Source organism: Mya arenaria, chromosome 8, assembly GCF_026914265.1.
Source record: "Mya arenaria isolate MELC-2E11 chromosome 8, ASM2691426v1".
Taxonomy (NCBI): Eukaryota; Metazoa; Mollusca; class Bivalvia; order Myida; family Myidae; genus Mya; species Mya arenaria.
Window position 1 is genome coordinate 40,687,223 of NC_069129.1, and position 12,908 is coordinate 40,700,130.

The window sequence follows — 12,908 nt, forward strand, 5'->3', positions numbered from 1 at the left end:
TTCTGTTACAAATAATTTTGAAGCCCATTTTTGGGGCTATGATTTTGTTTTGTTGTCTGAATAGACTGCAGGCATTTTCTATACCGCGTGTTTAAACTTATGTAAACGGATGCTGTTCTGAGCATAAATTGTTGACTTACTAGTACTTGCAAATATAAATCAAAGTAAAATCCGCTGAATAAACAAAGACGCTTGTATAGCCCGAGTCATAACTCCCGCCTCTTAAAGCTATTTTCTGTTCGTGACCCTAAAAAGACGCGTGTTTTTTTCACATGATTACACGCTTTGAACGTTGCAGATGTGTTCTGACAACTGTCCTAACTCTGTCCATATAAAAGAAGTGTCTGTATATTGCTGTGGCCCCTGTCGTAATTATGGGGCCTGTTCGGTAACTTGAGGAGACACTTAGAAGAGCAGCTCTAGTCCTGATCCCTAGACTATATTCCGGATTTCTGATAGGAAGGAGATCGATACATATTATCGAAATAGCTGCTGGGTCGGCAACCGGAAATACCGTAACAAACCCTGTGTGAGGCTCGAACCGTCGACCTCCTACTGTACGTGAACATCCGTTAACCACTTGGCCGCACGCAAAGACGGCACATATGTTGGTTTCAACAGTGAGTACATGACAGCAATATCCGTGAGCGTACATCAATAACGTTTCTAACATTTTTTTCCCGCTGGTGTATATCGGGCAACACATCACGTACACACTTCTATTGGCCTTGACGTTCCTCCGTATGCTTACTTTTGACGTAGCATTTGAAATGATATCGTTAACGAAATCATGTTTGTTTTCCAAATAGAATAAATTTGAAACCAGTTTGTATTATCATTCACCATGTTGATGCCGTTCTTCTTCAAATGAGTCGCCGTTTGCGCGCTCTTGTATCCATTAGCTTGCGTTACAAATACGTCGATTGCATTGTAGTCTCTTCATCAAAGCTTTTGAACAGCCGGAACGGAACGTTCAAAGGATTTTCAACAGCATTTAGCTCATTGAATCAAAATTTACACATGTGTTTACTGGGACTTGTTCCTACTTTCAGGGTTTTGTTGCAAACAGTTCACGTTCAAAATAGTTTTAATTCTTAAAGCTGCACTCTCACAGATAGGACGTTTTGATAACTTTTTTATTTTTTGTCTTGGAACGAGCCAATTTTCGCGAAAATCCATGGAAACCAGTTATATAACACTGCTGACAAAAAATCAGATCGCAGATTTTTATATATAAGTTCAAAAATTGATGTTTTATGCATTTTTCTTAAACCGTTATTAACGGTTTAAGCCATAAAACATCAATTTTCGAACGGAAATATGAAAATCTACGATCTGATTTTTTGTCAGCAACCTTATATCATTGGTTTGCAGATATCAACGCAAAAAATTGCACATTCCAAGATAAATAAAAAAAAGTTGTGCAAATGGTAAATCTGTGAGAGTGCAGCTTTAAAGTGTTTTCATTATCTTCGGTTCCGTTGTAATACATTTTCTAGACAAAGGAATGCTCAGATGGATCTTTCAAATTTAAATTAAACTCAATTATTTCAATGTCTTTGATAGAAATGATATAACAACCTTATCTCACTCTTCTGCGTTTTTATTCAATAACACAACGTTGATATAAAAGCAGGGAACTGGTAAAAAATAGTTGAATATAACCGTATAGCGATACGACTTTTATGACGCACTATTACTTTGCATCGTCTCAATTTCGACTGGTTTGTAGTAATTTGTAATACCTTTCGCGTTTTGTGGCCAAATAATTGAAACCAGTCACCAACGTGTCGCCATCTTTGTTTCGGAAGTAATTTCTTGGGTAATTTTATCTTCAGATTTAGCCATTAATCTATGAAATAGTGACATAATGGTTCAATATATTCAGGTTACAGACGACGAAAATGAAGAACCGATCGAAATCCCCAGTGAAGAAGACGGAACTTTGCTCCTCAGCACGCTAGCAGGCCAGTTTCCAAACGCTTGTGGACTGAAGTATAGGAACCAGTCTGGTGGTTTTCGAGGGATACGCCTCAGTGACGGTCGTCTCCACCCCCCAGACAACACCTGGAAAGCCTGTGTCTACCTCGTCGTTTACCCGAAAGGTAAACAATTGTTTAAACGACAATTTAAAATGTACATCTCATTATGCCTGGATCAGGTCAAAGTTGTAAATATTCGACTCACACTTTTGAAAAAATAGTTGAGAAAATTTGTAGCCAAAATGTTTTTTGGAAAATTGTGGTTGATTATACATGTTCTCGTACAGGTTTTTTGATGCAATTTTAAAGCTGATGTTTGGTCATGTACTAGTCTAAAACAAAAGACATGTTATACCAGTGCTCCAGCCAGTATTTAAAAAGGGCAGGGTGGAGTTTTGAAAAGGGCAAGCTACATGTGTCGTGTAAGGGGCGATTGGGGGTGGTTGTGGGAGGGGTCCACCCCGGTCACAAGGTTTTTTTTTTGGGGGGGGGGGGTCCAGCCCTAGAATTTGTTTTGTTTTCATACTCGATTTAAATCATTTTCCATGATTTTCAGACTTGAACAAAATGTTTTTTTTCTCTCAAAATTTAGAACGGAGTGTTTTAATATCAAAATTAAAATTTGTCTTTTTCTCTGTGGTATAGTATGATTGTACTTGACTGGAGTCTTTAGTGCAATGTCACATATTTTTCCTAAACATCATGTAAAATGAAGAAAAGAACAAATACAGTTAAACATTTGAAGCGATCAAATAAATAAATACACAAAAAACAAATATGTAGGGGACGAATCTTAATTTGGTACGTTCAGGATTGGGTACGAATGTTACATTCAGCCTGGCTGTTATTTAATTGTCTTTGGTAAAATAATGTTCAATATGGTTATGCTGATGTTTTAGAATAAAATGACAATAAAAATCACTGCCCTTGCTTAAAAAATCACTTATAAAACATATAAAATCGATAAAATAACTCCGAAATTTGTTGTGACAAAATTGGGGTTTCGGCGAATTTGACAAGATCGTGGACATGATAGGCAAACACTACATAAAGCATCAACATATTTTTGTGGGTTACAAAGAAATTTTCATCATGAATATTTTACAAATAAACTTTCAAAACATTTACTAAAAAAGCGGCAGTGACCGTCTGCTTCAAAACAATAAATGTTTAAAATGGCGAGTCTCGTCTTTACAATACAATTAACAATTATTTTATAATATTTAATTGGGTTTGACAACATTTTTCAGCATCACCTCACATTTTCTATCGCATTTTACGAACTTTCATCATTGAATGAACGAGTTCTCAATGTATATTCTGATTGGCTGGCATTCAATAGCTCCGCCTCCTGCTGATGTTCCCTATTTGGCTCTTCCTAATTATCGGATTGAAAGATGACCGGTTATGAATACACAGGTCGTCTGCTCACTACACAAATACACAATTAGCTGTCATATGACTTGTACAAGGCATATGGGATGATGAAAGGGCAGTATGGCATATTTTAAGCAGTCGGCAATGGGGCAGCATGGTGACACCTAGCGGGAACACTATTTTCATAAGTATTACGTAATTTGTCTCAATTATGACGGGCTGCCGATCTTGGCGCTAATAGAGCATTTGTGAAAAGGGCACTACTCAAAAAGGGGGCAGGGCGGTAAGAAAAGGGGCACGGGCGCTGCGCCATTGAAAAAGGGGCTAGCTGGAGCACTGTACACATTGGTGTAGAAATTAATTTAAGTAGCAGGGAATATCCCAAAAGTAGGCGGGGTTGGGGGGTCTGGGTGTCCCTAGTTAGGGTCAAGGGGACAACACTCCTTGTGGGATGAATTTAAGCCTTTTTTAACCAAAATTTCTAGTCTTCTGGTGCATATGTTTATTTTGTAACAGGGAACTTTAACATAAATGTAGCAATTCCCTCCTAATAACATATGTAATCTCTTTTCTAACAATGTAATCTCTTCTCTAACAATGGTACTTTCAGCCACTGAATCACTCTGAATCTCAGAAAGTAAACATGTAACGTTTTACTTTAAAGCGTACAAAATTTCACCCAACGTACATGTAAAATTCATCTAATTAATGGATTATTTTTAGCAGTGACATCACCGCAAGCTTGTTTCATTTTGTTTACACCCGGGTAACAAAAAGGACTGTTGCGTAAATGGTAATAGGACTAACAGAAGGCGCTTTTATGTGTCTGGATTTTTTTTGATTTTTTTCACCCTCCATTGCTTCGCAAATCATAAACTTCAAAACATCTCAAGAGACGGCTGCGACAAATGAGGTCATGGATTGAGCTAATGTTGTATTCCGAACGCTGGGAAACCCAAACCTGGTACTTAAAAACATCCCAGAGGGGGATGCGACTAATGACGTCACTTATCGAGCTAATGCTGTATTGTAGTCGGAACGCAGGGAAACCAAAATAAACAATACCAACAATCAGGGTTTTAAACTGATGTAAACATAAAAAACATGACAAAATATAATAGATTTTATTTTTGTTGATGTGGGAAAATTAGCCGGGTGAAGATGCTAAAGTAACCGGGTTATTTTACAAGCTCCCGGCCCATTTCTACACCCCTGGTTATACAGGATTCTTCCAATCCCTAACGTCTAAATGGGTTTGTGCAAAAACAGGGGGGTTTAAAAAATATTGAAATTGGTTTTAGAGAAGTATTTTGTGTTTGAAAAAGATATTAAAGGTTTATATTCATATATTATCATGTAAGTGCAAAGATATTTTGCACAAAACAAGCATTAAATACATTAAAACACAGGATTTACCCTTCCAATAAAACAAAACTTGACTGACACAGACAACAATTATGCCAAGCGTAGAAACTCGACCCAATCGTAATAGCTTGCCCATCTCCGAAAAGCTTGGGAGATAGACCTCGCAAATACAATCGTAATAACTTGGCCATGGCCAAAGTGTTCCAATTGTCATAAAACTGAACCGCAGCCTTGCAGGTGCCCTTCATGTATAATCCGTTATGTTTTCACAGTATGAAATGGAGAAAAGACTTCAAACTCAAAATTATTCATTGGGTATTTATTTTTTGTGTACGGAACTAATATAAAATAACATTATCTGGTAATATTTCTTGTTTTTATGATATTTTATGTACGCAATATGCTTAAACTCAGAATCCTGGTCGGAATAACTACCCATTTTGGTACAATTTGTACGTGAAGGATTTGCCATATCAAAAATTGTAAAAAAAATCTGTAAACATACAATTAATTGGACTAGGTCATGTACCTATTTGCAGATTATCTTCTTTTTTCCAAATTTTTCAATAAAATTCCCAATAAGAAGTTCTGAAATTAAAAAAAAACAATGACGATAAAAACAAACCAGTTATTGCCCTTTATTGCCCTTACATGCCAGCTTCTATTCATGGAGATCTACAATGCTGGTATAATATTCGGGTCTCGATACTTTAGTATCCGTCTTCGCAGTTTTCTTGTCTAAGTTGTTGATTACTTACACTTTCCATCTATTTTATTCTTATTAAATAACTTAAATTAACTAATTTGTATTACAGTAAAAACTGTTCTTTAAAAAAAAGTTATAGTGAGTTCTGACCAGCAAAACAAAAAAAATAAAATTAAGGTAGACAGGAAAAAAACTTTCGCCAAAAAAAACCCCAGTTGTAAACAATAACAGAAAGAATGACCTCACGACAGGCTACTGCAGTATAATTTATTAACAACTGCACATGGTTGCATTTGAAATTTTGTCAATCAAAGAGAAATTTATCTCACATAACTTCTACAACAAATCGTTTTCAGATGCATGCTGCAGTCTTTGCCTAAGATAAAATAAAATTGTAACATACACATGACATGAAGTCCTGTAATTATGTGCAGGCCGCCACAAAGTTACTGCAGGTCCAAAATATTTTAGGATCAGAAATGATATTCCATACTCATTAATACAAAAAATAAAGTAAAGCTTCTGTTTCAGATGCCAAGCAAAAGGAGGAAGATGAAGAGGAAGATGAAAGTCAGAAGTTGAAGAAAGCAGAGAAGAAATGCAGTGACCTCATTGTGCTTGGCCTGCCCTGGAAAAGCACAGAAGATGACCTAAGAAATTACTTCTCAAAGTTTGGTGAACTGCTTCTCGTTCAGGTATGTTTTTGGTGATAAATCTTTAAAGATTTAATTCTAGGAATAGAAAACACACCAATAAAGGACAGTCACTCCCGATATCTAAAAGTAATACTGTTAATAATGTAATAATGGTATGTATATACATGCCAATGAAATAGGACGTTTTGACTTATTCCAATGCGATTTGATACCCAAAGAGAAATTATGTTTTTCATCATTTATGAAAGAGTTTATACACTGCAAAAGTACCTATTGGAGCTTTTCGGGACTTGTTTTCATTCAAAATAATTTGACAATTTTTTAAAAAACAATCGTTAATAATAACTGCCTATTATCAAATTAATATGTACTGTACTGTCAGGTTAAACGAGACCAGAAGACCAACCAATCCAAGGGCTATGGTTTCATTCGCTTCGGTAACTACGAAGACCAGATCAAATGTATGAACGTGCGACACAACATTGATGGAAGGTGGTGCGATGTCACAATTCCCAATTCTAATGTAAGAATTTAACAAAAAATAATAAAAGATATAATTCAACATGTATGGGAGACTGGAAGGTTAAAAAACTCAAGTTCATGAATTCCAGAGGTTCTCACTTGAATCTCGAATGAGTAAGTCTAAATTGCAATTCAGAGAGATGATTCTATTCTTTGTTTTAATAAGAAATATAGATAAAAGGGACTGCCAAATGTCACTAAGTGAATACTTGTCAAGTCCAACCACACAGTTACACACTGTACTGGGTAATTGAAGTGCTGCTGATGCTTTAGTCGTGCAGAGTTCTCGGTTGAATCTGATTTTAGAGAAAATTTGACTCCAGTGTTTTATTTTTTTATAATATTCAAAAAGTGTGAGTCCCACTGTGGCCTGCCTTATTTATGCGAAATGAAACTATCTAAGTGCCATATTTTCATCATTTTGCTTTGTGTGAAGTGAACTTTTTCCACAAAGTCAATGAAATAAAAACAAACTTTTTGTCATCTGTGGTGTCCCTCCAGATTTATGATTTTGTTACAACTAAGGCCTGTAATGAAACCAGCCGTGGAAATGGCATGTGAAAACTCATGTCATGCCAGTAAATTATTATGATAACAAAATTGTTTCATTTTGTTTTTCAGGAAGGAGCTCACAAGCTAATCAGCAGGAAAGTCTTTATAGCCCGTTGCACTGAAGACATCACAGCAGATGATCTCAAGAATTATTTCTGTCAGTTTGGTGAAGTAGTGGACGTTTTCATTCCAAAACCATTCCGCTCATTCGCTTTTGTTACATTCTCCGATCCAGATGTTGCTCACAGTCTTTGCGGAGAAGATCATATAGTCAAAGGAGTAAGTGTTCATGTTAGTTACGCTGCTCCCAAAGGAACAGATAGGTTTGGAGAAAAGAAAGCCCAACAGAATGGTCAAGTTGTGCAAAAGGGCGCAGCAGGGGCTTACACGCAACTAGTGAATCACCACACCAACTGGCAACCACATAAGAATAACCACCAGTACCCAAAACCAATTCCATTTCCACCCAACATGCCTCCTCATGAGATGAATGCTGTCAGCTTTAATCTTTTCAATTCAGCTATGATGGCTGCTGCTCAGGCCATGTTGCAGGGTCAGGCTGGTAATTGGGCCCATATGGCCCCTCCCCCTCCCCAGGTTGCCCCACCCCCTCAGGCGGGAGTTCCCGTTAGTGTACCAGACACAAGTCAAGCTGCCCCTGTTCACGTCTCGTATGCTCCACCCCAGAGCAGCTCTGCCTGGGGGTGGGGTCACCATACCACAGAACCCCAGCCTGGCAGCTATGCGGGCTGGACTCAATCCAACCGCCAACAGCAGGGTTGGAGTTAGTTGTTAGGTATGGTGAATACTAGTGTTTTGTTATATCAAAATTTTGGATATGTAGTCTAGCTCTATCATTGTTTTATTGCTGAATTGTCACGTTTATGTTAGATTTGCTGACACAGGTTTCAGTCTCATATCATATGTATAGACATTGAATTATATAAGACATGTAATGTCTTTTGTTGTAGTTTCTGCTATATTTTCTTATAACAAAACACTATGTATATTGTAAGGGACATTTGTTTTAACACTTACAAAAATGAGGCACTGTTTTTGTTTAAGATGGTCTACTTTTTTATTGCTTTATAACAGTTAATGGAATAGTTTTTGAAGTTATTGTAAATATGAGTAGTATTCATTATGTTTACCATAAATTCATTCATTTCTTTAAATTGTTGTTCACTGAATGATGCAATTTTGTAAATGTGTTACCACAAACCAGACATTTTCAATACCAATTAGACTAGTTTTGTATTTTACTGCTATTGTGCAATGAATTTATGGTACCATATACTAGCGTAGAAGATACATTTTGTAAATAGCTTTATTGATGTCCATATACAGAGTATTATGCATTTCATTTTCTTTGTTGTTTTATACCAAAGTTTTACATTGTTAAGATTCAAATTTCCTGAAGAGGACTGGGCGAAAGACAGTTATAACTCTGTGTATAAACCTTGTGTTAAGCCCTTCCTGTGTTGGGATGGTGTTCACAGCATTTTGACATTATGTTTGACCATAAGATTATAGTTACTTGTCTTAAGAAGTTTGAGAAATGCATTTATAATTATTTTGACTGTTCTGGCATCGTTGTTTAAGTGATTACTCTTTATCCCAATTTTAACTTGCTCAATATCATTTTGCACTTATATCCAGATATTTTATGCCTCGTGGATAGATTTTGTCCCAAATTGCGTTCAACAGTCCTTTTAACGATACCGCCTGTTGCCACACTTAACACTGGGTAGTTTCGCATGGATAGTTAGCATCTGATTCAAAATATTAAAATTATCATTTGTGCTGTTTGGAAAAGGGAAGCCTTTACAGCTATCCAGAAAAAGAAAGTCTTTTTAGCCCCATCCGGAAATGGATTGTATTTTTTAGCGCTTTCGGTAAATGGATAGTCTTTTTAGGGCTATCCGGTAATCGACAGTCTTAAATGTATCAAATTTGCTTAATTTGGCTAAAAAGCGGTACCTTCATAGGCATACAGTAGAATGTCTCTTAGAAGATGAAATTGACTTGTGTAACACATTTTTATAACTAATTTGTGTTTTTCCTTAAAGATCAAGATGTAATCAGTCTAACTGTTTTTCAGAGCTTTTGTTGTTTGTTGTATTGCCGACTTGTAATAAAGCTTAACTTTGATCAAACCCAAGTGGTTTCAGGGAAGTCGACCAGCATTGCTTTAGTATGTTCATATAAAGAATATTTTATTGATAATCTTTCAAGCAAAAAATATTTTTCGAATGAAATCATAAACATAAAAATGAGGTCAAATTACAGAAACATGTTCTGTCATTTATTGTCAAACAGAAATGAAAGTCGTCTTGTAACGAGTTTTAATTTGAAACAGTGGGCAATGCATTGAGCATATTCAATTAAGGTTTGAAAGAATTTTTAATACAATCATTGATCTCTCATTGTTCTGAATTGTATCAAATACAACCAATGTGAAAATCAACAGAAACAATGTGTTCAGTAATACTTAATCAAATGATCATTATAATGTAATGGAGCATTTATGGACAATGTTTGGTTACTTGCAAAATCTCGATTATTTTTGGCTTTTCTTTATTTTATTTTTCCTTTTATAACAACAGAGTGAGGTATTCACAGTAAAGCTGCAATTTAGACTTACTCTTTATAAAGATGCATAATCTATACTAAGCTCATTATTTGTGCCAAATACCCACTAGTACGATTAGTGATTGGAATTCAGGGAGAAAATAAAGAAATATATATCACAATATTAAGTAGAAATTAATCTTAATATGTTGTAAATGCTTATTTTTCATTTCCTTGTGATCATTTTGACATTTCGTTATGATCATTTCGACATGTTTGTTAAGATCTTTTTCACATGATTGTTATGATCATTTCACCATGTTCTTTGTGTAAAATTAATTCCTACGATTTCCTGTTGCTTTCAAAATATTTGATTCTGACATGGAGTATTTTAAATTAGAAAAATTGATTGATTAACATAAAAATAGTTTTTTGAGCAATGTTGCAATAAATGGAGTTTTTTTAGGAATGTTGATCACAAGATAAATGTTGTATTGCTTCAGGTGTTCACTGTATAAAATCACAGTAATTCTTGTTTCTTGTAGTTGTGCACACTCCTGTAGGTCCGTCCTTATCAACGAGCATAGCATACAATTTATACTTTGAATCTGTTGTTCTTGTTTGGCATATGCTTTGAAACAAATAGTTTGGGTGGAAATGCTATAAATGTTCCAGTAGGTCTAAATTAGAAAGTGAAAATTAAAATTCGATTTCAGGAACTTGCTCAAGAACAAATTTCTTTTTTATCTTACAATACTTTGCTATACGGTCGTTGATAAGATGGCCGCTACACATATTTCTATAATAGTCAGCGATTTAGTCGTTATAATCTAGAGCTTGTCACAAAATTCGATGTACATATGGCCGTCATATATTTTTTGGGCCATTTAAATGTAAAAGTCAATTTGTTTACAACCTGTTTTTTTTTTTTATTTTGTATATAAATGTACATTGTTACAACATTATTGAGTATACTCGAAGTGCTATACAATTCCCTACATGTTTTACACTGATCACTATTTGGGCAGAAATGACCTTGACCTTGTTATACCATAAGTACGGGAGATGGGGTGAAGGTGAGAACAATTACCTCGTACCGGACAATAAACGGCACCCAAGCCTGATATATATTCAACGTGTGCCTGAGTTACCAGGTATTTTGATATTAATATTTGTCTCAAGTATACATGAAGAATAAATCTTGTAGTATTATGGCGTTGAATTAAGTTGGGCTCCTGCTTACAGAAGTACCATTGATGAAGTTCTTTTTCTGAGTAGATGGTGCATGTTCTGCGGATAGTTAAAATTTGCAATTTGTAATATTAGCAATTTTTGCGCTGCTGTTAATAAAATAATTTCATCTTTGATATTAAACCTTGTGAAATAGATACAAACCAAAATCATGAGAAAAACATATCAATTTTTCGGTTAATAGAGTTGAAGGATATGTCACTGGTTCATTGAATTATATGGGTTAATCCTTTATTTAAGAGGCAAATAAGGGCTTGGGTTCCATGTTTGAAGGTATAGGGAACATTTGTGTGACGCATCTCTTGTGTGAAGCTTAGCAATGTATTGTACGGGCAGTGAGTAAGAAATTTTTGAGTGAGTCTGTTTGTCTTTGCCAGAGGTTTAAGTACATGTAGGTTTGTCAGAAGGGTTGGGAGTTGAACTGAAAAATAAAACCCTAGTATGATGAATTAACATTTTAATTTTGCTTAACCAGAGACTTTTGTCTCTATAATTTAATGCTCAATTCTTGTGTATGGTTGGTTTTTGATAGTATGAACAAGTATTTAGTAAGTAATCAGTACGTTCGGTATGAATTTAGCGCAGCATCATGTTGATAACTGTTTTAGAATGAAATACTATTTTATTGTTGATACTGTTATTATATTTTTATTCTGTCAAACAGAGTTCTATCTAGTCCTGCCATAATTATACATTTATTTCAAGGTCATTTCTGCTCATAGGATTTTTTAGAGATTTACGATCAAGCCATGATGTTTGTTCATTTTTAATCATGGTTTTGAGAAATATAGTTTATTTTTTAAAGTTGTTAAATTTTTGAGAATGAGAATACTAGAAGTAAGAGACTTTACTTGGTTAAAAGAATGAAAACTCTGTACGTATCGGAATGTGTCCAAATGTAGAGAAGTGTTTAGCGAGCGAGATGTGGAAATCTGGGGACTGTATGATTAAGAATCCTAGGGGCACTTTTCATACTTACGAGAAATTTTTAAGAGTTAAGTTTGAAACGGCTCCTCGATTCTTGATGATATGGCCTTCTTGTGTTTAACGCCTGATGTGAGTTGTAAAAACATGTCAGAAACTTTTTGTGAGCTCCTTGATATTACTGGATGATCTTGCATATTAAAGTCGACAAATCTATTGGTCAATGATCATTGGTACAAGAATTTCAGATTCTTTTTTTGTTAGACTTATTAAAAAGAGAAGAACAATGTCAATTTAGATTGATATTTCTGTCTCTGTTATACAAGACTTTGTTTTAAACAACAACTAGACATTAAGGGCTTATTTTAATGATAAATATTAAATACTTTGACATAATCATTAATTCAATGTTTTCTTATGAAGTATGTGTGTACATAATTATTGTGTTAGTTTGTTCTACAACAAAGTCAGACTTGCTTGTCACCAACATTAGGGGTATCCCTAAGCTTTTTTAAAACATTAAGTTTTCAAAATCTACCAAATGAATGGACTGATTTTATATGTACTTAAATGTAGTATATTGGTGCACTTTCATGTACATTTTCAATTTGGTCCTGGACAAAAAAGGATTCATTTAGTTTGATATTTTCGTATTGAAAATAATTTCTAATAAATAAATATGGGACCACCATATTTCAAATAAAAAAAATATTTTAATCTTTGGAAAAAACGTTATTAAACGTTATTAAATTGAACTTCTAATAAAGGCACACAACTATTTTTCAAAAACATTGACATTTGAAATCCAGCTTGAGTAACTGGTCTGGAGTTTACTATAAAACGTACATGTTCTCATTAAGTTGCACCGTTTTGCTCGTCTGACTTTGTTAAAGAACGTCTGTGTGTTGGATTGTATAGAAATGCTTCTTTATGTAAACAGTGTATATCCTTCTGTTGTTAGCGTGTGGTGTGGTTGATTTATTAATAAACAATAAAACAGAA

At 34.8% G+C, this 12,908-nt stretch overlaps 1 protein-coding gene across 1 annotated transcript; it reads left to right on the plus strand.

Moving 5' to 3' along the window:
• The first annotated feature begins 1,441 nt into the window (after positions 1 to 1,441).
• On the plus strand, positions 1,442 to 12,908 carry LOC128244773 (TAR DNA-binding protein 43-like). The gene is made up of 4 exons (XM_052962851.1): positions 1,442 to 2,105; positions 5,962 to 6,125; positions 6,469 to 6,609; positions 7,230 to 12,908. Exons 1-4 carry the CDS (start codon positions 1,871 to 1,873, stop codon positions 7,947 to 7,949), a joined length of 1,260 nt encoding a protein of 419 aa, XP_052818811.1. The 5' UTR covers positions 1,442 to 1,870; the 3' UTR covers positions 7,950 to 12,908.